The 26,428-nt window shown below is 47.0% G+C and overlaps 1 protein-coding gene across 2 annotated transcripts in view; it reads right to left on the bottom strand.

The window, feature by feature from the left end:
- PIK3AP1 (phosphoinositide-3-kinase adaptor protein 1) overlaps positions 1-26,428 on the bottom strand; it is a 99,552-nt gene that overhangs the window by 1,604 nt on the left and 71,520 nt on the right. For both annotated transcript variants that reach the window (XM_036265108.1, XM_036265109.1), the window contains 8 exons: positions 24,925-25,020; positions 22,083-22,277; positions 19,348-19,413; positions 17,883-18,088; positions 15,966-16,038; positions 10,013-10,168; positions 5,837-5,907; positions 4,457-4,572 (listed from right to left, as the gene is read on the bottom strand). In XM_036265108.1, the coding sequence (XP_036121001.1) occupies positions 4,457-4,572; positions 5,837-5,907; positions 10,013-10,168; positions 15,966-16,038; positions 17,883-18,088; positions 19,348-19,413; positions 22,083-22,277; positions 24,925-25,020 (979 nt within the window). The remainder of the gene's footprint in view (positions 1-4,456; positions 4,573-5,836; positions 5,908-10,012; positions 10,169-15,965; positions 16,039-17,882; positions 18,089-19,347; positions 19,414-22,082; positions 22,278-24,924; positions 25,021-26,428) is intronic.

Here is a 26,428-nt window from a genome sequence, read left to right as displayed (position 1 = left end):
TCAAGCATCACAATTTTTTAATCATATCTCTCTCCCAAACAAGTCTTTTATTTTCTGATGCTTTGACATCTGGGGCCTTGCTGATCACGGCCTGAAGAGGCCGCTCCTCCCAGGGTAAGTGAATTCCTGGAAATAGCAAACAACGTCCCACTGAGTGCACCTTTCACATGCAAACCAACCAATCCAGAGCCCAGGGTGGGGGAGGTGTGGGGGTGCTGGGGTACTATCCACCTGCCCTAACCACCTCAGCTACCAGGTGCCAGACAACTAGAGCCAGCTCCTTTGCTCCAGGCCTGCTGAAATTATTCACACTAGTCAATTCTAAACCTGCTAACCCTGCCACACTCAGTCCTTCCTGTGGAAACCACAACAAAAGTTCTTGCCCACCCTTTCCCCTCCCCTCTCTCCTGACTACACCTGGAGCTTCCCAGTGTGCCCCTCCCCTTGGGACCTATGATAATAGATACATATTTATCTGTTATAGAAAGGAAGGAAGAAGGGAAGGAAGAACAGAAAGGAGGGAGGGGAGGGGAGGGGAGGAGAGGGGGAGGGGAGGGGAGGGGGAGGGGGAGGGGAGGGGGAGGGGAGGGGAGGGGAGGGGGACGGGAGGGGAGGGGAGGGGGAGGGGAGGGGAGGGGAGGGGGAGGGGAGGGGAGGGGAGGGGAGGGGAGGGGAGGGGAGGGGAGGGGAGGGGAGGGAAGGGGGAAGGAAGAAGTAGTATCATCTGTGAGCCCACAGTTCATAGTTCATATCTTTCAATGGCAGCTATTTCTGTTGGCCTTGCCATACCTGAATAATGATAAAATCTTTGTTTTAAAACACCAGTAATTCGAATACGCAGCCAGGCAGGAGACACACTGTAGTAGGAAGGTCTCTTGAGAGAGGAATCGAGAATTCCCGGTCTGCTTCTCGTAACTACTTCCTCGTGGGATCACTAGGTGTGTTATCCCAGCTCCACTTCTGCTTTCCTAGAGCCCCCCCCCCCCCCCCCCCCCCCCCCTGCCCGTTGCTCTGGCTGGGTTTTGAATAGTCCTAAGTGACACTCCAGATAGGCTTGAGTTGGTTCAACAATTGCAGGTGTTATTTCCATATGTGTGCTGTAAAACCAATATTAATTCTCTTGGAAGCAAATCAGTAAGTCAAGAAAGAGAGCTTTGTCAGGTGCTGGAATTGAACTGAGTTACTGTGTACTTGAGGATTAAATGAATCAATGAGTAAATATTTACTAAAGGTCTCTTGAATGCAAGTCTTGTATAGGTCAGGGAACTGACAAAAATGGGGAAAGGGGCTGTCTCAGGAACGAGAGAGGGAGGCAGAGGTAGGAAAGAATAATCACAGATATCCTCAGGAGGTCCCGCTGTGGCCCCTGGGAGTAGATGGTTTTATGTGGGTGTCTCTTTAACCAGGGAAAACAAATGGACAGTCTCCTTCCAGCTTCCTGTCCTCTGAACTGTGGGTTCACAGTTAGATGATACTACTTCTTCCTCCTTCCTTCCCTCCCTCCCTCTTTTCTGTCCTTCCTTCCCTTCTTCTTTCCTTCCTTTCTACAACAGATAAATATTTATCTATTACCCATCTACTCTTGGATGTGGGATGAAATAACAGCAAGTAAAATGGGCATGGATTCCACCCTGAAGGTGCTGAGAATGTAATGGATGAAACAGACAGTAGGAAAAATCGGTAAACTGTATTGAGTGTTTTGACCAGGGAAGTCATAACCTGTGGGAACACAGAGCAGAAATATTTATGCACGTTTGAAGGACAAGTTCAAGTTCTCTGAACCTACCAAACAGAGGTAATGATACCTACATTGCAGAATTTTGTGAGGCTTGGAGATGACTATTGGAAAGTGGGTAGCACAGTTTCTGGCTTAGAGTAGGCATTCAAGAAGTAAAGCTAATACTTTTATCAATATAATTAAAGATCTATTCTTAGATCTTTTTCCTCTACATGCCCCACAAGCCTTACATTTTATCTTCCACCACGAAGACATCATGACTCCCTCCTGGCCCCTCCTCTCTGCTGCCCACTCTGCAGTTGGGGTGGGTCAACAAACAAACCATCTCTCAATTTCATGCTGATGAAGAATGCCAACTAAGGTTTGGGAGTTCCATTTCAGGGAAATGGATTTGTGATTATAGACATTTCGGAACCATGGGACTCAAGGGTATTAAACCAGAAAAAAAAGGTGGCCTGTAGGGAGACAGCCTCTGTAGGACCCTGGGAAGCTGGAGCTGGAGACACAACTGTCTGGAGACACTGGGCTCTGGTTTCTCCTCCCTGTTGAGGGCAAGGTCTTGCCGGTGATAAGTTTAGTTCAAGAATCCAGCAATCTGATATTGGTTAATGTTCTTTTAAAGCAAGATGGCTGTTTAGCTGGTATGCTTTAGTATGGTCATAGTGTGGTAAAAAAAAATATTCTTAAGCTTCTCGACTAGTAAATAGCTTCAGTCTCAAGTCCCCTCACTCCCTGACCACTCCAGCCCCTCCTAGAAACTCAGCAGACCTCTTCACAAGTCAGCAGCTGAAGGATTAACCCCAGGCCTCCAGAAGTGAGTTGTAATTAGGCGTTTACCTAGGCTATGCCTTAAAGGAGACTGAGATAGTAGTCACTTGTAAATGGCAAAATAAATTCAATAACAAAGGGGCATGGCTTGGCAAGAATTTTGTGTTTTTTTTCCCCTCACCTGGCAGGACCTTACCAAGGAAGAGGATGACATTGCCAGGTGCCCACTCTATAGGGATTAAGGAGCAAAGAAAATGCCATGCAAAGATAGAGGGCATCTGCTCCTGTTCCTGTTACCATCTGCCTTCCCTGACTTTGAAATATACTGGGAACTTACAACAGGTGGAGCGTGAAGCCTCCTTCCACTCATCTATAGCCCACCTGCACTGTGGTAGATGACTTAATGGCTAACTATGTAGCAGGTAGGCAGTCCAAACCAAGCAGTACCAATCCACTCATCCATCCACTCATCCATCCACCCATCCATCCATTTACATGGTAAATATAAATATTTGCTAAATTTCTGGTATGTCCAGTTACTGTACTAATAATCACTGGAGAGAGTAGAAAAAAATTTTAATTGAAAACCGTTTCTATTCTTTTGAGGTTCACCATATCCACTTGAAGAGACAGATATGTAAACAAGGCCCACAATGTGGAATGAATTATAATAGAGATATTTGGAGAATCACAAAAAAATGCACCTAAGAACATCAGGGAAGGTTTCACAGAGGAGGTAATGTCTGGACTGCATCCTAAAAGATGTGTAGGAATTTTCTAAGCAGAGATTGGATGGGAGTAGGAAGATTGCATTTCAGGCCAAAGGGGCAGATTGAGCAAAGACATACAAACTGGCCCAGCTCACTGGGAATTTTTAAAGGGTGGAGCATTGGTGAATATAGCAGAAGGGTGACACTTGAGGCAAGATGGAGCCAGAGCATGCTAAAACATACAGAACTAAATATGAAGGCTTGTATGCCAGGAAGGGACAGCATCAGCTATTTCTGTTCTAGAAAGTGCACTCTGGTTGCAGTGTGGAGGAGGGACCAACTGGAGGCAGAGAGGTAAATGTGGATGAACTTAGGTGCTGGCAGATGGAGAGGAGGGGGGCATCTGAGAGCTGAATGAGTAGCAGAATGGACAAGGCCTGGAGCCACACTGGATGTGGGAGCTGTAAGGAAGGCAGGAATGAAGTTACACTCAGTCAAGGCACATGAACAGTAAATAATTCAGCCAAGTTTACAAGTGACTGCCAGAGGAGACTTATCCCCAGGTAGTGTGGTACCAGAGCCATGCTCCTCATCACCATACCATGCTGCCTCCCACCTAATTTTCATTCCCAATTCCTTCTTATCTCCTGGTCCCCAAAATGCACTGTCCCCACAATACAGCCAAGGGAATTAGTAGGAAGCCAAATCTAACCAGATAGATAAAAATTATTCAAAAAGTTGATAGCCAATGTAGTTCATTGATGAAATATTTCATTTCCTATTAAAAGCATGGGCATCCACCCTGGCTGGTTTGACTCAGAGGTTAGAGCATCAATCTGCGGACTGAAGGGTTCGATTCCAGGTCAAAGGCACATACCTGGGTCGCAAGTTCGATCCCTGGCCCTGGTCAGAGTCTTACAGAGGCAACCAATCGATGTATCTCTCTCACATTGATGTTTCTCTCTTCTTCTCCCTCCCTCCCTTCCTCTTTATCTAAAAATCAATAAAAAAATATCCTCGGGTGAGGATTAACAAAAAATAAAAATAAAATAAATAAAAGTGTGTGCAACTGAATAAAGCATCATTTAAATTAATGAAGGGTCCACACTGAACTATGTCAAAACTAGGCATTTCAGTTTGTTCTGCACTCATTCTTAGGTCATCTTAGATGCCCCCAAATGCTTCTCTCCCCTAGAATTCAGAGAGGGAGGAAAAGCTTTCTTGTCAGCTTCAACGTTACCTCTGTGAGGCAGCTCGGGGAGGCACCCTGGGTGGCCTCTCAAACGGTAGGCTGAGTGTTCCGTCCACCTGGGGGCCTGGACTACGACTCCTGGTAACCTCGGGGACTTCATTATCCTACAGCAAAAAACATGAGATGAAAAGGTGAGAATTACATCAAGCAGCCAGCACAGATGGACACCGCCATCCCCAAAGCCCCCCCGCCTCCTCAGGCTTTGGCTGAAGGTTATTTACAAACTGATCAACCAGCAAAATCAGAGCAGCCTTCTGTTGACTCCTGGAGCCACCGAGGAGACAGTCAGGCCCACGATCTCGGTAATGGGCCTTGCTACTCAAAGCACGTCTGTGGGCCACCGAGGTCAGCATCACCTGAGCGCTGGTGAGAAGTACAGGATCTCAGGTTCCTCCCCAGACCTGCTCAGTCAGAACTTGCATTTTAACAAGATCTTAGGTTATTCTTATGCATATTAAAGTTTGAGGAACACTGCTCTATATAACCAGATAGCACTGGAGAAATTTTATTTTTAAACAAAAGTTTCTTTTGGGGACAACTGAACTGTGAGTGGTCTTCAGTCATAGGGTAAAATAAGCTGTGCATTGGAGGGGTGACCCATCCCTAGGACCATTTCTCAGGGAGTCTCCTGGGTGATCCCCCCTCATGTGACCCCTCCCACTCGTCCAAGCCCCTGGTCCTGGGTCAGGATAGAACCATAAGCCAAAGTAGGCCTCAGCCTAAGGCAGCCAGCTACTCTCTGCTGGGAGGCATTGTGGCTCCCAGGGCACTGTTTACAGAAGAGGTCAGGGGGCTTTGAGAAAAGAGAGTAGAGACTAAAGAGTCTGTGGCCTAAGAAACACAGACCGATGGCATTGGCTCTGGCATGTGTTGCCACCCTGATCCAGGCGCCAGACGTCATCTCTGGCCCTGGATTCCCAAGACTCATCCAGCTCCTTCCCATAGATGCCCCTTTGGCTTAAGTAGCCTGGGTGGATTTCTATCCCCTTCTCCCTCCCTTCATTCCTCTTATTATTGACACGAAATTCATATAACATACATTTAACCATTATAAAGCCAGCAGCTCAACATTTAGTACATTCACAATATTGTGCAACCAATAACTACCTCCATCTAGTCCCAAATCATTTTCATCACCCCAAAAGGAAACACTGGGCCATTTCTCCTCATTTTCCTCTCTCCCCAGCCCCTGGAAACCACCAACTTGTGTTCTGTCTCCTTGGACCTACCTATTCAGGACATTTCATGTAAATGGAATCTTACAGTATGTGACCCTTTGTGTCTGGCTTCTTCCACCTGGATTTCTATTTCTTGCAATGAAACGACCCCTAGGACAAGACAGATGGGGGCAGGGGTCCCGGCTCTCACCTCATTGTCCCCCTCCATCCCGCTGCTCACGCTGAGGAGGCTCCGGGTGCTGGAGCGGTTACTCGCGCTGCCTGCAGGGTACAAACAAAATCAGCAGGAGCGCAGATTCTCTCAGGCTAAAATACAGTGCACAACTCTAGCACTTGCTTATTTTTACCGATAGAGACAATACATAAGCTGTGAATCTGGGAGTCTTCAAAATGCTGCCATCTTATACCATTTTATCAGAGGGTGTTTTTCTTTCAGTATAAAACGAAATGGTTTACCTCTTTATTACATATTTTGTTTTACAGCTACCATTCACAGAGGGCTTCCACACATCATGTGCTTTAAAGACACGGTCACTGAACGCCAACGAAAACGCTATCTGGTATCAGCGCTCTGATTTGACAGACAAGGAAGCAGAGATGCTCCATTTCTCACTTGCTCAAGGCTATTTCTAAAAGCTGCAAACAAACTTTGTTGCTGAAGTTTTCTATTTACTTAGAAATTATATCAAACATGTGATGTATCACACGTGTATATACACCTTCTAATAAGGGGCCAGACAGCTTGACACAAAACAAACCACAAAGCACAAATTCAAAAGCAGAATTTACTGCCCGGCCAGTGTGGCTCAGTGGTTGAACATTGACCCATGCACCAAAGAGGTCACCGGTTCGATTCCCGGTCAGGGCACATGCCCAGGTTGTGGGCCCAGTCCCCAGTGGGGGTATGCAGGAGGCAGCCAGCCGATGTTCTCTCTCATTGATGTTTCTACCTCTCTTTCCTTCTCCCTTCCTCTCTCTCTAAAATCAATAAAGAAAAAAAAATGTTTTAAAGCAGAATTTACACTCATGGTAGGGGCTGTAGCTGTGTGTTTAGAATTAGGAGTTTATCACCTATATCATCAGAACAGCACTATCCAATGGAACTCTCTAGAAATGTTCTAGTTTATGTTGTCCAATATGAGCACTAGTGTGAAACATGCCTAGTGCAACTGAGGAACTAAATGTTACATTTTCCTTATTTTTAATGCACTGAAATTGACATAGCTGCTTGTGGCTGGTGGCTGTCATACTGGACAGCACGGCCTTAGCACAAGCTCAAGACATGATGATCTGACCAGGAAGACGCAAGAGTAACAGTTAATCAACTGACACAAGGACACTTTGACTTCAGTTCACCAACGTTGCCACTAACACTACTGCCAGATCTTAGGTTTGCTAATTTCCACTTAAAATAGCTCCTCATCATGTTAGTTTATGGGTAAAGAGTCTTAGTTTTGACTTCATTATGGTATTAACTTTGACGTAATTAATTTAGACGTTCACTTAAGATTATAATTTTGGATTATTTCTCAGAGGCAGATTTTAAACTTTAAATAATAAGTCAAAATATTTCTAGAAACCAGGGGATTCAGAGTTTGTTTATTAAGGAGCATGTGACCCTGTCCCTTCCTATTTGGTTACCCACATATGATACTGTTCACTCCGCCAGAATGTCCTTTTCTCCCCACTCCTCCCGCCCACCCATCCACAATCTAAAACCTCCAGTCTCCAGTGCTCAGGACAAATGCTATTGAAACCTTTCCAGATTCCCGCCCGTGGGCTCCCCTCCCTGCGGGGCCAGGCCTCCCCTGTCACACATCACGGTCCATCCCGCTCCCTCACAATAACCAGTCTTGTGCGCAGGTTATCCACAAGGAGGGAGCAGAAAGCTGTCCAGGCACAGGCTCCAGAACCCTAGAAATTCACACCCATCAGCTCCCATTGTTCGTGTTCTTAAATATTTAACCCCAGTGTTTGGCTGTGAACCTGGCTCCCTGGATCAGCTGCCCTGGTCCTCATTCCCTCTGGACAGCATAGCTGGTGGAGGCCTCAGCCTCCCTCGTGTTCACTCTTGCCCATGTGGAAAAGGGCAACGCCCACCCCGTATCAGGCTCTGTCACCAGGGAAAAAGGATCAGACAAGCATCTAACTTGTGCTGCTTTTGTGCTTTCTCTCCTCCATCACCGTCACCCTGAAGGCAGGACCCATTTCTCCTTCACATCCTGTCTCCAGCACAGTCTAGCTCAATGCTTGGTGGAGGAATGAATGAGAGAGAAAAAAAACGACCAAATGTATGATCCTTAAGTGACTTAGATCAGACAATCTAGGAAAACGTCAACAGTCTTTCTGTAATGAAACTTTGGTTATTTTCAATGTAACATTAATATTCTGGAGATTAAAATTTTAGTGATGGCCAGATTTAACCTACAACTGTTTTTCTGTGGTTCCCGAGAGATGACAGCTACATTCTAATAACACCAGTGCTGTTTTCAGGGGTGACTTAGAGGGTTAGGAGGCAGTGGTGTATCAGAGCTGTCCTGGAATGTTCCCTTCATGGATCTGGTTATCATATAAGAAGTCCAGGTTACTGCTGTAGGCGCCACATGCAGAGAGGCCCGAGGATGAGGGGCCATCTCGGATGTTCCAGCCCAAGCCAAGCTTATCGCTGAATACAGTATCTCAAGAGACCCCAAGTGACCCACATGGATTGGAGATGAACCATCCCCATTGAGTCCTGCCCAAGTTTACAATCAGGCAGAAATGAATGGTCGTTTCAAGCCACTCCGTTTAGGGTGGTGTGTTACACAGCAATAGATAACTGAAACTGTGTGACAGGGAGCGGGTGCAGTCTACAGCCATGGGGTAGAGTAAAATCCACTGGCCTGTCACTTAATAACATCTTCTAAACAGATGAGCCAGCCATCCCTGGGCAACAAACCACGGCACGTGGTAAGCACACCACTTCTCTCCTCCACCAAATGTCTGGGAAATGGGCCACATGCCCCTTGCTTCCTCAGTCACTTGTGATCACTGGAAAAATATCTCCCATTTCTAAACCTGTCAGAATTCTCTAAATTGCCTCAAGGGGGGTTTAGATACATAGTATCAGCCCCAGAATGTCAGGGGATGGTTTCTCCCCTGTCCAGTCCGGACTTCCCGCGTGGTCGTGTGATGTGCTTTGGGTCTGTTTTGACAGGTAATAGTGGCAGGAATGTTAACCTGAGGCGAGCTGGCTGGATTCCACTCCCATTATGCCACTCACTGGCTGTGTGACCTTGGGCAAAGCGCTGTCCCTTTCTGGGTTACAAATACTCCATCTATAAAGTAAGAAGGGAGACTAGTTCAGAGGTTCGTGACCTAAGTTCACAGATGAGTAGAATTTTATGTGTGAGTGTGTAAGTGTGTGTGTGTGTGTGTGTGTGTGTATGCCTGCCTGTGTACACATGAGTGCGTGTGCATTTTTTCAGGAAAGTACATCCAGGACATGCATTAGATCCTCAAAGGAGTTTGTGATGAAGAAAAGATTAAGAACCCTTGGGTTCCATGACTTTCCTGTTCCAACATCCAATGCCTGACATTTCAGGAGATGTGAGCCCTGAAACGCTGCTCGTCTCTTGCTCTTTTATGGCGCTCCTAGCTGTTTCGATAACATGAACTGTGTGAAAGAAAGGAAACTGGATCTACTCGGGTGGTGAAGTCAGCCCCAGCTCCTGCCCACACGTCAGCACATACTGCTGCTGCCATCAGACTCCTCTTCACACTCACAAGCCAAAAGGAAGGCATTTCCTAATCAAATCCTCCTCCTACAGTGTTGGAACTCTCAAGTTTGAGTCCTTTGTTTTCTAATGTTTCTGACTTTGTGCCCTTTCCCTCTCCTTACCACAGCTGAGGAAGCAAAAAGAGTTAACAGTTAGTCTTGGCCCTGGGTCCAGTCTGCCTGAGTTCAAATCCCAGATCTGCCACTTATGAGCTATTCAGCCAAGGGCAAGGTACTTAGTGAACCTCCAGTCCCCTCCCATACAGTCACTATGATGACTAAATCAGAAAATCTATGGAAGAGACTGAGCATGTAGTAAATGCTCAATAAGCGTTAAACAGTATTATTACTAGGTTTTCCTATTTATAAAAGGGATAGAGTAATAATTATCATGTAATCTGGCTTCAGGAGATTTTTGTGTAATGGATCTTTGGACCCTGAAAAAAAGGGCAAAACTCACAGGTTAAATGTTCCCCATTTCTTATGCCTCCCAAACCCAAATCAGGCTCCATCTGAGGTACGCTGGGCTCACAGCGGCATGTTTCCAAGGCCCAGAGGCACCAGCTGGAGTCCAGCTGTGAGGGCACCCATCCTGGTCAGCCTGCTCACTTGCTGTGCTAGAGGTACTGTCCGTCTTCCAGTCTCCTCGTCTGAGCTCCGTCCGTGGGGGGAAGACGCTTTTCCTAGGGCCACTCTCGTAGACTCCAATCTCCACTTTGCCAGACAGGTTCTGTGAGTGTCGAATGGGGACAGTGATCTCCAGGGCTGGAATTACAGGGAAAAGGGATAAGCTTCAAAGCACCGGACTGCCACTTACCACACTGCATGGCTGCTCCCTCTCTGCCTGCCTCCCTGGAGGGTGCCCGGAGGAGGGGGGGGACAGGAGCAGGGAGAAGAGAGAGAAAAGAAGGGGGAGAAGGATGGGGTACTGCCCAATTTAGCACTGAAACTCCACAGACTCCTGTGTGACAATTGTTGGAGGACAAAAGAGAGGGTGGAGGACAAGAGAGAGAGCAGGGAAATACTTCTGTCTGGGGAGAAGAAGGAACGTTTGATTAGGGATCGGTCTGGGGCTCCGGCTCTGCCACCCCCCTGCAGAACGGGACTCATTCAGTCAACCTGCCTGAGTTCCCTCCCTTTCTGAGGAGGGGGGGTGAACATCACTGCGCCTAATAAGAGGTTACCCTATGTGTCAGGCAGAGTTCTAAGAACAGCCATGTTTTCAGCTCCTTAAAACCTCCCAACCCCATGAAATAAACAGTACTGTCATCATTCCCAGCAGAATCTAAGGCACAGAGCAGTGAGGCAGTATGGCCTCATTATAGGGCTGGTAAGTGGGACAGCTGGGATTCGAACCAGGCTCCAAAGTCCAGGCTCTCCACCACCACTCACACTGCCTGTCAATCCCTTAATAAACAACAGATGACGGGTGGGTGGTCCACAACTGATAACAATGACTCAGACAGCCACGAAAGGAGGCCCATCAGGAATGTGAAAGGTTTTCTGACTTGCAAGACTGATGGGTGGTTTTAGACTCCACAGATTCAGAAAGATTATTTCTTTGCCCTACAAAGCATTGACCTGATCTCTTTATAGGCTTAGCCATGCCCAGTGGTTGGTCTTTATTCCTCCCTAGATTACCACCCTGGTTCTTAGCCCAGAAAACAACTCCCGCATCACGAGCAGAATAAAACGTCTGCGGTGGCGCACCAGCTCCCAAGCCGGGGGAGTGAAGCCCAGTGAGCTCCCCTGGCTCTGCGAGGCAGGCCCTCCGGGAAGAGGGGTAGCTCAGGTGTACACGCGTGGACCCTTACTTTTGAGGTACGACTTCCTCCTCCACCCCCTCTTCTATGGGATGGGCGTAGCAGGAAGTTCAGGGAGTCTAGGAGTAGAGGTAACTCTGCTTGCCAAAGGCAAAAGTCTGCCAACAGGATACAAGGACAAGCTAGAACAATATGAAAGAGTGGGTGCGAGCACAGGGCAGACCAAGTGTATGGCAAACATTCTGCACAGAGAATATTAAAAGGTGCTTTGCTGGTTTGTGTAGGCACAAGCTGTCCTCATTCTGGAGACTCCGGTTTCAAGTGCCATGTATGATCCTAGAGCTAAACCAGCTTTTCCAGGTCTCCGTGTAACAGACCTTGTCACCTCCCTGGGCTCTCGTGGTTACAACTGAGTGGAGAAAGCACCACCCACGCTTGGAACTCCCCGGCAGAGACTGAGCAGGGTGTACCCGCACACGGGTGTGAGTCTGGGGATTCTGAGAGTTCAAACAGGTGTTGTACTTTTTTGCCTCTCAGCTTTGACCTAGCATGTTTTTTAAAGAACAATATTTAAACAACAACAGTACTAGGAGGAAGAAAAGTAAAATACACAGGGGGACAAAGGGGATTCGAAAGTTCAAAAAAGTCAAATAGAGCCAGTCTAAATGTCTACAAAATCCTGACAGTCTTGGAACAAAGGAACAATGCCAGGGATACTAGTTAGCATCACTAGACTCTCCCCAAAGTGCGTTCACACATGTTATACTTCCTTTGAATGTCACTACTTCTCCGTTAAGTAAATAAGTCAAGTATAACCACGGATGGGGAAACTGAGGCACAGAGTAATTCAAGGAATTGTCCTGGGTTATAAAGTGATTCCGTGAGAAAGCAGAGATCAAAACTCAGGGTTCCTGGGACCCAGCCCGCTGCTCTGGGTCCTGCCCCAGACTGGCCACAGACACACCCAGAACACAAATATTGGCCATCTTCTCTGTGGGGCTGGGGCGTTCAATAAGCCAGGAGCCCCACCAGCCCTCCTCTGATTTCCTGCACCATCAACACTCTGCTCCATCCCAATAAGAGCAAAACAGCTCCCTGGGGCTGAAGAAAGACTGGCGAGTTATTATGAACAGATTCTTACTTTTTAATTATCCTTGGTGTGCTAACCTATAACCTTTAAAGAAAAAGGATCAGCTTTTCTTTTCTAAGGCAATTGAGGTTTCTAAATGAAGAGGCAGTCCCTTGGAGTGGGTTCCATTTCTGGAAAATGTCCTTTAAATGGAAATGCCATCCGTGAACCTTAATTTTCCTACAGATCAATGTTATCCTGTGCCAAAGGTTTTCGGATGTTTTTCGTGAAGCAGAATTCTTTCCTCTAGTGAAAATGGGAGCTCAGTGTAGAAAACACATTTTTTAAAGGAGCTGCAATGGTTGGAGCCGAGTAAGTGGCCCCAAACCCTTTCCCTATCTGAATCTGCTCCCCCTTCTCTCACCCCACCCCCAGTTCCAAACCTCTGCCCCAACAAGCATGCACACAGCAGCACAGCGGCACCTCAGTGTGAAAATCCCCGGAATAGGCAATTACAGGTTAGTATGTCACTAAATATACATATATTCAAGTTGTATGGAGTTAACTAATAGATCACAGTTACTCAGCCATAAATAATGCCTTCTCTTTGACAGGTGCTCTGAAGCCCTTGGGCCACACTGTCCGTCCAGCACAGGGTCCAACTTCCAACTGCTGAGGCTTTCTCTGGTGGCCAGATTACAAGTGCCTCCCTCCATCAGGCCTCAACCAAAGACACGGGGGCTGGTGTCTAAATGCCCAGCTGCCCCCACCCCTGCCCCCGCCAAGCATCACCAAATGGCAGCGTTCTTGATGCTGCCTATATTTAAAGGCTTGAATGCTTCATTTAATCAAAGCTTCTTTATTTGAGTTCATGTGCTCTAGTTTTAAAAAGCACCTCAGGCCCTGGCTGGTTTGTTCAGTGGTTAGAGCATTGGCCCTCAGACCAATGAGCTGCAGGTTCAATTCCAGCCAAGAGCATGTACCTCTGTTGCGATTCGTCCCTGGCCCTTGTTGGGGTCATTCAGGAGGCAGCCACTTGATGTGTCCTTTTTATGTCAATGTTTCTTTCTCTCTCTCTCAGCCTCCCACTCTATCTGAACTAAAAAATGGAAAAAAAGTCCTCGGGTAAGGATTAAAAAAAAAAAGGTGCCCTAGCCGGTTTGGTTCAGCAGTTAGAGCATCGGCCTATGGTCCAGAGAGACCCGGGTTCGGTTCCCGCTAAGGGCATGTACCTCGGTTGCAGTTTGTTCCTGGCCCTGGTTGGTCGTGCGGGTGGCAGCCACTCGATGTGTCCCTTTCACGTCGATGTTTCTCTCTCTCTCTCTTCCTCTCTCTCCCTCCCACTCTATCTGAACAAAAAAAAAAGGAAGAATGTCCTCAGGTGAGGATTAAAAAAAAAGGCACCTTAGTCCTTTTACTACCTAGAGCCCTATTGTCCAAGCCAAGGATGACTTGCAGACCTTGAACCAACTTTTCTTCCTTTTCTCCTTTTTCACCCTCTCAACCAGGAGAGCAGACAAGTGTGAATGTAACTAGTGGCAGCATAGAGTTCAAATCCAGTCACTCGAGCAGACATCGAAGAATGACCTCTCTGACCCCCGCCATGGGATGGGTGTAACCTCTTTATTTGAAAAAATAAAAAAATAAATGCGATAGAGTGAAGCCGCAGAAGTGGAAGCGCGAAGTGGCGAGGGACAATTGTATATAAATAAAGAATCCTACTTTGCAGAAATTCATTTATCGCAGTAGAGTCTAGAACTGATTAACCGTGATAAACGAGGGCCGACTGTAATCAAAATCACTAATATTCACTAGGCTAGTATCAAATGCAAAACACTGCTAGGCACCGTGGGACAGGCTCTAGCTGGGAAAACCAGACCTACACACATAAAAGGCCAACTCGTGAGCTACGGGATGGTGGCGATTATGTGTTATGGGTCTCTCTGTATTTGGCAGGGTGCTCAATAAGTATTTGTGGAATGAATGAATGATGTCACCAAACATTTTACGGAAATCAACCATTCCAACCAAGACAGCTTGAGCCCCATCAATATACTGTGCTACACACAGGGATTCAGCCAAGACAAAGCAAGTTCTCACCCTCACAGAGCCTGCAAAAGATGAGGGGTAGGGTGGGGGGGACATAATCACAAGAAGGCAGGATAATTCCAGTCTGTGGTGTGTGAAGAGAGGGTAGGAAGTGGCACCGGAAGTGAGTGGTGAAGGCCACTCTGAAGAGACTGGCAGAGAAGGGTCCTCTGAGAACTTACAGCCAAGCGCTGAAGGATGGAAAGAACCACCCAGTGAAGATGTGGGAAAAGAAGTGCAAAGGCCCCAAAGAGAATGCTCTTGGCTTGATAGAACAACAGAAAGGAGTCCACTGTGAATTGGGGGGTGGGGGGTGGGGTAGGGGATGAGCTCTAGGGTCAGATCATGTAGGACCTTGGAGGCCACAGTGAGGAGTATGACTTCCCTCTGGGTGGGACAAGAGCCCCTGGAGGTTTTGAGCAAGGGAGTGGCATGATCTGATTGCTTATTTTTACAAGGTCTTTGGCTACAGCTCGTAGAATTAACTGCAGAGGAGAAAGAACGGACATGGGGACATGCATTAAAAGGTGACGGCGGTTTGGCTGCAACTGTGCCGTGGGAGATGGTCAGAAATGAGCAGGTTTAAGTTGCATTTGGAATTGCTGACAGTTTGAATGAAGGAATAAGTAACAGCAATCACAGGCAGCAAAAAGGAAGTACCAGATGAATGGAAAGACAGTAATCCCACAGATGCTCAAGTGAGGACGGAACATGGTGGCCTGGGGTGCTCCACGAAGGCTTCACTGTGAAGGGGCTGCCAGCCCAGGAATTTTCCTACAGGTGGGTGGAGAGAGGCATGAGCGAGGGTTTTGTGGCAGAAAGATGTCCTGTTTGAAAACGGGTGTTACCAGCCTTACCACGTTCATGTAAATCGGGCTGTTGATGGCAGCTGGAGACAGACTACAGAACTTATACACAGACTTAACTCGTTATGTAATGAGGCTCCTTTCAAGACCTAAGAGCCCCCGAAAGCATTTTTTCCCAGCTCCTCTTGGTATAAGGCTGGCCAGTGTAAACCGTAGAGACCCACCATGCCTCAGGTCCTCGGTGGGAATATGCAGTGTGAACAAATGCCCACTGCTTGCATGGGTGGTGGTGCCACATGGGGGAGGATGGGTCAAGGAGAACAGAGGGACCTGGTCTGTGTGCACAACTGGAATTCGTGGGTCTGCTACTGGATCCCCACGACACATGCCAGGAGCCCTGCAATGCTTAGGTCCTTTTCTTCTGAAGCAGTGTGTGGTGGGGACAGCGATGACAGAATTCCCTGCTTGAATCAAAACAGATTCCATGCAAATGGGATTTTCCCCTTTCTCTGCTCAAAAACACATCTTCCTAAATGCCCAAGGGAGAATTGGCGCCTGGGAAGAAAGCATTACCATCCTCTTTGTGGGAGAGGGTTAGGGATACAGAGTTCAAGCCCTTCATTTATTCACTTGCTCACATGTCTTACGTTCCCAGTACTAAACATCCAGAACTAGAAAGACAAAGCCGTCGACCAAAAGGATCTCACAGTCTAGTGGGGGGAGCACAATAGGTACACAGGGTGACAGATGCTGTCCACCCACTCAGGCCCCAGCAGAAAGGAGAGTCTAGGACAACAGATCACAGCAAAGTCCCTCACCCCCAGGAAGCCACATACCTGTCTGCTTTCCTGATTTTTGCTTCTCTCTCTGTCTTCGGGTGATGCTATCTCTTAGCCGTTTAAGATTTTCCTAGAAAAAAATTTGTTTTTAAAGTATGCATCAGAATTATACCTTCTAGGCATTAGAATTTCTTTCTGAATTTATGCTGTTTGTACGATACATCAGATTGCAATAACGTCTCCAACATGCAAATGAGACTGAGTGTGTTTGCAATCCGCCCCCAGAGAAATCCAAGTATTCTTAGAAGTTGTGCCTAGAGAGATGAGAGAGACACCCTGTCTACAACAAAGTATCTCCTCTCCCCCTGGTCCCTAGCTCCTCCCCAGCCTTATGACCCACTGCCTTCCTCCTTGTGTGCCCCTTAGCCAAGCCAGTCTGTTACCTGCTCACGAACACTCCATGTACATTTCTGCCTCCGAGATTGTGTGCTTCCACGATTCACCTGACCTTGAAGGACATTGATTGCTCTCTGTAACTCTGCTGCAGGCCTGGGTCAAGGCTCATCTTCTCCTAAAGCAGTGGTCCTCAACCTTCCTAATGTCGTGACACTTTTAATACAGTTCCTCATGTTGTGGTGACCCCAACTGTTATGTCTTAGGCAACTCCGTGAAAGGGTTGTTTGACCCCCAAAGGGGTTGCAACCCACAGGTTTAGAACCGCTGCCCTAAAACCTCCCCACACTGCTCAAGTCTTTAGTAATCGCCCATGTCGTCTGGTACTGGGTTATGCGTGCGCTCTCTCTCTCTCAATGTGTGTGTGTGTGTGTGTGTGTGTGTGTGTGTGTGTGCGCATGTACATGAGCTCTTCAGAGTACTGTGAACTCTTGAAGGGTGAGACCAGGTCTTATATCTTTCTGTAATCCTGCAGTCTGGTCTATTACAGTCAATCAATAAATGTTGAATAGTTATGTGAGGGTAGAAATTTGTTGCTATTTTAGTCAATAAATGACAACCACCTGGAAGTGAAGTGTCTGAGCATTCTAGGGACAATGCCCCAGGGACTAACATCCAGCTATGCAGAAAGTTCACAGTCAAGAGGCCAGAATGCAAAGGTGTGTTGGGCTGTGACTGTAACTGAGAGACTGGGCTTGGTCCAGGAAACAGCAGGAAAATACTGGAAGGTGTGTGTGTGTGTGTGTGTGTGTGTGTGTGTGTGTGTGTGTGTACGTTTTAACTTGGGTGGTTTTATTTGTTTTTTTGTTTTTTTTTATCCTCACCCAAGGACATTTTTCCATTTCTTGTACAGATAGAGTGGGAGGGAGAGAGAGGAAGAGAGAGAGAGAGGAAGAGAGAGAGAGAGAGAGAAACATCGACGCGAAAGGGACACATCGAGTGGTTGCCACCTGCATGACCTACCAGGGCCGGGGACAAACTGCAACCTAAGTACATGCCCCTAGCGTGAATCGCACCCGGGTCTCTCCGGACCGCAGGCCGGCGCTCTAACCGCTGAGCCAAACCAGCCAGGGCTGGTTTTATATCTATGACTTGTTTTGTTCATTTAATCATATTTCTTGGGAGCTTTCCAAGTTCTCTTTGAGTTCCAAAGTGTGATGGTTCTGTGGGAGTCTGACCACGAGGAGAAGAGACAGGGTCTCTGAGAAGAAGAAAGCTGGAAAGGAGAAGCATGGGGCCACTTACAGAGGGAAGCAGCAGCCGCAGAACTGGGGTTTACCACGGCGTCTTTGCTCCTGATCCCTAGCCTCGCAACCACCAGAAAAGCCATCCAGCTTTCAGCCAGGGAGCCGTGGTGGTCACAGACTGCAGGTGACAGATATGCACATGCACTTACTCACAATGACACTCGCACAACATTCACAGGCCCGGCCACAGGTGCTCAGTTTAGCCATACAAAAGACAGCTGCAGACCCAACAGGAGAAACAGACATGAAACACGCTCTGTCCGGAGCCAGTTACCTGCTGGAAGCGAAAGGATTCCGACCGCTTCTTCTGGTTGAGCTGCCACTCTTTGAAGTGGAGCACAGCTTCGTCCACGTTGACAATGCCCAGCTTCACCTGCTCCTGGAGCGTAATGAGCTGCCGCTGGCCTGGTGTTTTCATCCCAGCAAAAGGGTCGTATATACTTGACTGGGGCCTGTCTCTCCACGGTCTGACGGGAGGCTCTGGAAAGGAGGGCAAAACTGAGCTTGACAGCTCCCCCACTGGGGAATCGACTGCATGAGTGGGGTTAACAAGGCTGGTCGTGGGCTCAAGAGGACGAGTCTCAAAAGAACAATTACATGTAGAACCAAGAATGGGGCAGATGATACGGAATCAGAGTGCGGGAAGCAGCTAATACTTTCAAAGCCTGTTCCATTAAGGTAGACAAGGCCACAACATTTTAGGGAGGTCTGAAATCTGCTGACGAGTTAATAAAACCCCTCAAGCCGGAGAGGCCTGTAGACCAGCATCTCTCCACCTAGGCACTGTGGACATTTGCACTGGATGAATTCTTTGTTGTTGGGGGACCGTCCTGTGCACTACAGGATGCTTAGCATCATCCCTGACCCCCACCCATTAGATGCCAGTAATTCCCCCTTCCTCAGCTGTCACAACCAAAAATGTCCCGGACATTGCCAAATGTCCTGGATGGGTAGGGGTGGAGAAAGCATCCCCAGTTGAGAACCACTGCTTTAGACTAAAATCCACTCCCAGAAGAGAATACACAGGGAAGTCTAGCCAGGATGCTTCCCCACACTCCCAGTTCCATCCTCCCTGCCTCCGAGCAGCGTGGAGCAGGATGGTGGAACCATGGGCCAGAAATGCCGGAGGAGACTGGAACGCCAATGGAATCACAACCCAGGTCCAATGTCACCAGGTGTATACTAGGTGCTGGCCCAACTGGCTCTCCTTGGGTTATGCCAACCCTTCCTCCACATTACAAATTCATAGTTCTCTGTTTGGAAATTTGAGGGAAATGTGAAGTCAACCCCTTGAAAAGTCTTTTGAAAAAAAGAAAAATGTTACCCAATGGCAAGCAAAGTGTCTCTTAAATAAGAGTTGAGGTAATGTCTAGTTTAGCTAGGATAGACAGGGTATGTAAGTAGCATGGTGGGACTGTATCATTGGGTCAAGACTGGGTACTGGTCAATCTCAATGTTCAGATAGTACTTTTGCCTGCTGTTACAGACATTTTCCAGAGTATTAATATCCCTGGTATAATCAATTTTGCAATATTCGTGGGCACCCTAATCTCTTCTCCTTTTCCTTTCCCATCAGTACAGGATTCTCAGACAGCTCCACCCAAGGTATCGCTTGGACCTCTCTGTCTTCCAGTGCTAACTAAGGAGTTGTTGTGACAACTGGAAATCACTGAAACAAGAACCCTCCTACCCCCTGGAAGTCCAGTCAGACAAAAGGAGGCTGAGGACAACGGGCTTACCTTTTCTGATGCTGTCTGAGGAGACATAGAAATTCCCAGGCCGCTCTTGTCTTTTTTCTGCAAAAACTGTGAGATAAACAGTATTCTAGGTAAAAGACAAATCAGATCTCTTTCTAAAGGTCTTATACATTTACTCAAAATTGCATTTACTCAAAACCCTGTACAAAATTAATAATCATAATGATCTCACACCTTGGACCACTGTATGCCGTTCTACAAATCAAAACTCTCAGAGCAGCAACTAATGAGCAGAAGCCGCAGGGATTGTGAGCTGAAGACAGACCCAACAGACAAGGTGGCAAACCCAGAAAGACAAAGCCAGGTCATTCAAGAGGAGGGTGATGTGAACGTGTAGTGGATCCCCAAATGCCTGAAGCTAGCCGGGGAACACCTTGAAGCTTGAACATAAAAGCAAGCGCCACTTAACAGGTCAGCGAGTGCTGCAGACAGAGCTGGGAGAGGTGGCACAGAGACCATGTGTGCACAGCTCCAGAGGGACTTAGATGCAGGCACTCATGAGTGGCAGACCCATAAAGGCTAATAGGGAGCACTGAGAAGTGACAAATGTCCACGTACTGGTAGGTCTGCAGCGTGGTTAAGGCTCCCTGGGCTCTCACAGGACTCCCCGGATTCAAATCCTGACTCTGACACTTAGGAGCCATATGATCTTAAACAAGAGGCTCGACCTCCCCCGGCCTCAATTCTGCCATCTGTAGAAGGAGGACAATAATAGTACGTTCCTCACTGGGTTGTTGTGGGGATTACGTGAGTTAATACGTGGAAAGTACTTAGAAAAGTGCCTGGCACATGTAAGTTCTCAGGTGCAGCTTTGATTATCATTACTCACATCTAAACCTTGAGATTGATGCCAACAGGACAGCAATACTGTGGCATGTTAGTTAACACAAATTATGCCAGTGCAGTGCTTTACAGATTGCAAAGTAGTTCCCCAGGTATTATTTCATCGGACCCATACAATAAGGCTGTGGGAGAGTGTTCTTATGATATATGCATCAGTGCATGCACATACTATTATGATACCCATTTTACAGATGAGGAAGCTAAAGAGGGTGAAATGATTTACCCAATGTACCATGCTGTGCAGGTGGAAAATGCAAGAGCTTGGACACGAACTCAGGTTTTCAGGCTTCCAAACCACTACCCTTATGTCCTCCCCTGCCTCTCTCCTTTCCTTCGCTTTCCCACAGTTTCTTAGCAAGTCCATCAGGGCTCCTTAGGAATCACCTGTGCCCCTGTCCCAACTGCCTCCCCGCAATGAGCTGTGCCATCAACACCCTCTCCTTCACCCCTCTGCCATTTAGGCATATTTGCAGGCTCCTTCATTGGGGTTCCCTCAGATGCAGACCCGGGGACAAGGACCCAAGTGTAAACAGTCTATGTGGGAGGTGACGGAGGTGAGACAGGGAACAGCAGTAAACGTGGGTTGTCCAGTAAGTTACCATGGTGGGCAAGCTGGGGAGCAATGTTGAGGATGTACCTCAGAGTCCTCCCAGGAAAGAGGCAAGTAAGCTGGGATGCTTATCCACCAATCCCCGTCAGTCACTGGTTGAGGGCTGTGTCCAGGGGGGGTTAACCCCCCAACTCTTCCAGCCTGTCCTGCAAGGGGTCAGAGGAGGCTCTGGCTGCCAAAGGAAGCTATCAGGCTAGAGACACAGGCTGACAGGCAGGATCCAGCCAGTGCCCAGAAATGTAAAGGACTAAGAGGATGTGGGAAGGGCACTAATAGTGTCTGTGACACACACCAAAGGAGGTGTTTCCCAAGGGGACGGCAAACCAGGAGCACTGACAATACTTGGCAATGTGGAATCTCTCTCCCTGTATTTCTACCCATTTAGGGTTTCCAGATTACAGACCAAAACTAAAGCCTCAAAAAAAAAAAAAAAAAAAAAGGGTACAATACTTGGGACACATTTACAATAACAATTATTTGTTGTTGGTCTAAAATTCACACTTAACTGGGCATCCTGTACTGTATCTGACAACCCCAGCCCAATCACCTGGGGCTCTGGTTGACTACCTTCCCCAATTTATGATCTCCCTTTAACACCCATTCCACAACCTGCTTATACCATTAAAAATGGAATAAAGTTCAGGTGCACAGATCTGGCAGTTCTTTTACTCTTACTGTGCTTATAATCTTATTAATACGATCATGTCCCGAAAGACAGGGAAACTGACAATGCTATCAGCATCTGATGTCACAGCATCTGCTGGCTGAAAGTCTGTGAAGACAGTCTCCCTGAGTTCAAATCCTGGCTCTGCTATATGGGAACCAAGTGACCTCTGTGAGTCTCCATTTTCCTCATCTGTAAAATGGGGATGGTAATGGTCCTTACCTAATAGATTATTGTAAAGGTTAAATGACATGTTCCGGATAGAGCACTCTTGGTATATTTCAATAAATGTTAGCTATTAAAAATGAATAATAATAATAAGAGTTTAGGAGATAAAAATTTAGCAGGGTTCTTATCATGTGGAGAAGAGGGAAATCTTGATTACCTCTGTGAATGAATGCTCCAGGGAGGCCAGACTGAATCCGATCATTGCCCCTAGTCTAGTTCTGGAATCTGCCCCAAGCTCTGACCCTGTCCCCTGGGCTAGCTGGAGACCACTCAGACCATCTGCGTGATGGTGGTTCAGAAGCTAGAGGATCCAGGGACTTCCTGCTGAGAAGCTCTGACTGCCCCACTAGGCATCATTCCTGCCACACTTGCCTTTAGAAATGTATGGTTCATTGTCGGGTGGCTGGTGAGTGCCAGAAGCACCGGCCTCTGGCCTGGGCACTGGGACAGGGGGCCTGCTGGCCAGGTCCACGGAAAAGGCCTCATCGTCTTCCACTGTGTGATAAACATCTTGTGGATCCAGAGGGTACGGCTCCTTCTCCAAACTGGCCATGTCCATGTTGTTGCCTAGAAGCATAGCAAAGTGACTGAGAAGAGTGGCTGAGAACCCCTTGCAAAGCAACTGAGAAAACAATGAAGCAGAAGGAAGTGAGCTCTAGGCTCTACCATCTCGATTTTACTGCCGAGAATCTGTTATTCATCACATTAGAACTAGGGAAAAGGGAGCACAGCCCCAAAGCCCAAGGACACTTTGAACCAACCCCTGGGCCTGGGCAGCACTGCGAGGGTGGCCCGGAGGCCTCACCACCAACAGCTCCAGCACCCTTGTCTTCAACATCAAAAAGACTGTAGCAAACTCCACCTGAGAACTGAGGACTTCTCTGTGCCCAGTGCTGTTCCAACTATATTACCCACATTATTTCCTTTGATTGTATAACAACATTGTGGAGTAACTACAATCATTATTCTCATTTTACAAACAAAGAACCTGTGGCCTTGGAGATGTAAACTTGCTCAGAGTCACTCAGGGCCAGATCGGGCCCAAGAAAGCCGGTTCCAGACCTTGCGCTCTTAACCAGCACGTTCTACTGCTTCTCTTGCAACCTTTGTTGCCACTCTGCTCCCCATCGACCAAAAGATTTAGGACTGAAGCTTGCCCCCCACCCTCTGTCCCTGGATTTTCCCTCCAATTTGCTCTGGCTCCTTCCTAGTGACAGGCTGACATGCTCTGTGCTTGGAGCTGAATACAACAGCCTCTTGGCTTCAGGAATCTCAGCAGACTTGTATGCCATCTGCATCTCATACCCGAGAGCTGTGTGACCCTGAGCATGTTATATAACCTCCCTGAGCCTGATCTCCCTCTGAGGACTACTCGCAGGAGTACTGTGAGGACAAAATGAGATAATAAAGGGAAAGTACCCAGCTCAGTGTATACGCATAGTAGGTGCTTTCCTCTCCCTTCCTTCTCCCTAGCACCACTCAGCCAACAAATCTTTATTAAATGTCTGCTGGAGCTACAGAGATGAATCAAGTTTGGGTCTTCTTCCTATGGGATTTCTAACCTAGTATTTATTAGGAGTTTTTAATAGCATCTTCTGAGCTGGGGGGGAGACTGCTCTTGGCTTCCCTGTGATTTTTTTTTTTTTTTTTAATCCTCACCCGAGGATATTTTTCCATTTTTTGTACAGATAGAGTGGGAGGGAGAGACAGGAAGGGAGAGAGAGAAACATTGACGTGAAAGGGACACATCGAGTGGCTGCCACCCGCACGACCAACCAGGGCCGGGGACAAACTGCAACCGAAGTATGTGCCCTTATTTTTTTTTTTTTTTTTTTTTTAATCCTCACCCGAGGACATTTCTCCATTTTTTGTACAGATAGAGTGGGAGGGAGAGAGAGGAAGAGAGAGAGAGAGAGAGAAACATCGATGTGAAAGGGACACATCGAGTGGCTGCCACCCGCACAACCAACCAGGGCCGGGGACAAACTGCAACCGAAGTACGTGCCCTTAGCGGGAACCGAACCCGGGTCTCTCCGGACCGCAGGCCGACGCTCTAACCGCTGAGCCAAACCGAAGTATGTGCCCTTAGTGGGAACCGAACCCGGGTCTCTCCGGACCACAGGCCGATGCTCTAACTGCTGAGCCGAACTGGCCAGGGCGGCTTCCCTGTGATTTGTCCACTGATGTTTACAACTCCCTTTGCTCTTCACTGTCAAAACGACTTTTCCCATCCTGAGTCCTATCCGCTTCTTACCTATTTGATCAATAGACCCCACCATAAATTATAAATGATTGAACAGAGCTAAGGAATTACTCCTATGATATAACACCACCTTTAACATCTTCAATAATAAGAACAATATTAACAATAATAAACCTTTATTACTTGTTCTATCTGGCCCTGCTCTGAGGCCTTTTGTACAATAACTCATTTAATTCTCACAACAGTCATCTCATTTTACAGCTGGGGAAACTGAGATCCAGTGGAGTTGACTAGCTTGTCTAAGGTTTTCCTGCTAACTGAAGGAGGAATTGAGGCTGTGCTCTTAGCCACTCTGCTATACAGCCTCAACTTAACACCAGTGGTGTATGTTCCCCTGTACTCTCCTCCCTCACCAGGGGTGAAGTCTCCTGAAGCACTAATCACATCTTGTTTTTCCTTATGTCCCCCAGCCCAACATCCACAAGAATGCTTTGCTCACGGTGGGTACTCAATAAATTTTGGTTAAATAAAAATAAACATGTGCATTAAAAAAAAGGTCTTGCCCTGGCCGGTTTGGCTCAGCAGTTAGAGCGTCGGCCTGCGGTCCAGAGAGACCCGGGTTCGGTTCCTGCTAAGGGCATGTACCTCGGTTGCAGTTTGTCCCCAGCCCTGGTTGGGTTGTGAGGGTGGCAACCATTTGATGTGTCCCTTTTACATTGATGTCTCTCTCTCTCTCTCTCCCACTCTATCTGAACAAAATATCAAAAAAAAAAAAAGGTCTTGCTGAAGGCAACTTGGTTATCTAAATGAATGACGGTGGTGGGGGGAATTTCCGGCCTCCCTGGAACAGACGGAAGGGGGAGCTCATGGGAGAGAGTGCCTTCAGTCACCCATATGCCACGTACATGGAGCCCACTCCTTGCGTGGGGCAACCCTCAGATGGAACCAGGCAGTGTCTCACATTTGTTTCTCTCTCTCTTCTTTTCTTCCCCTCTCACAGCTACAACTTACCTTCTAAAAACTTGCGGATCATAGAGTCCTTAGTGGTCCGAGAGAAACCTTCCCCAGAGATTGTGTTAGATGAACTGGCCTGAAGCATTTCGACATCTAGAGGGAAAAGGAGACTAAGAGGTTATAAGTTGTTCTTCCACACAAGCAAGAAGATTTTTCACATGGGTAGACAAGGTTTAACAAATCAAAAGATCTTGAACCAAGAGATTCAAGAATTCACTCTTCCATCCATTATACTTATCCATCCGTCCATCCATCCACTCAATAAGATCACAGAATAAGTGTGGGGGATAAAGGAGAACAACATTTACAACTTTCAGGCCCTTTCCTGGACCACAAGACTCAAAAGGTATAAATATAGTTTGAAGTTGAAGGGTATACATACAATCTGGTGACTTTATATTCTTGGGAAATGTGATATAAACATAGAATTCCTCATACAAATCCACCAGATTGTATTTAACTGGTCCCCAAAGATCAAAGTAGTAAGGAAACAGTATATCTGTGTATAATAATGAAATTCAGCCCTGGCCGGTTTGGCTCAGCGGTTAGAGCGTTGACCTGCGGTCCAGAGAGACCCAGGTTCGGTTCCCGCTAAGGGCACACGCCTCGGTTGCAGTTTGTCTCCGGCCCTGGTTGGGTTGAGTGGGTGGCAACCACTCAATGTGTCTCTCATGTCAATGTTTCTCTCTCTCTCCCTCCCACTCTATCTGAACAAAAAATGGAAAAATGTCCTCGGGTGAGGATAAAAATAAATAAATAAATAATAATGAAATTCAAACCATTTTTTCTCAGACTATATTATTCAACTTCAAACTACATATTTTGCTTAAGCAAGTAAGTCTCCAGTAATTGTGTGTTATGACATAGTGAGTACAAAGTCTTGGGAATATCAAAACTCTCCTTTTAACACAGGAGTGAAATGTTGCTCCCAAAACACACACTTCAGAGTCATAGAGTAATAGGGCACCATTGGTTAATCAGGTTTAAGCAGAATCTGCTGTGGTAACAGAATGGTTTATATACAGTTTTGATTTCCATGGGTTTATGCTTAACAGTGAAAGCCAAAGGTCAATGTGTGTCCTCCTTATAAATAACTAATTACACGTGTGACCTAAAAATTGAGTTCTCATTATGTTTCTGAGATGCTATTACTATGATTTTGACAGAAGTGGCTCTGATACATTCTTTCCAACTATTGTATAATGTTCCAGTGTCTAAATAAACCACAATTTATCTACTTTTTGTTGTTCCTGATTCCTTTTTTTTTTTGTGGTACGTGCCCAGTTGTGGGAACTGAACTGGGGACTCTCTGGTCCGCAGGCCGATGCTCAACCGCTGAGCCAAACTGGCTAGGGCTTGATTCCTTTTTTTTTTTTTTTTTTCTGTTATATACAATGCCATGGTTATAGATTTCAAAATTAAGCCCTTTCTTTCAAATGCAAATGCTTTTGAATCCGTGGTCCAAAAGGGTTGTGAATGAGACACAGACCTTGGCATCCTG

Source organism: Molossus molossus, unplaced genomic scaffold (genome assembly GCF_014108415.1).
Source record: "Molossus molossus isolate mMolMol1 unplaced genomic scaffold, mMolMol1.p scaffold_m16_p_17, whole genome shotgun sequence".
Taxonomy (NCBI): domain Eukaryota; kingdom Metazoa; phylum Chordata; class Mammalia; order Chiroptera; family Molossidae; genus Molossus; species Molossus molossus.
This window is presented reverse-complemented; position numbering and strand designations above follow the sequence as displayed.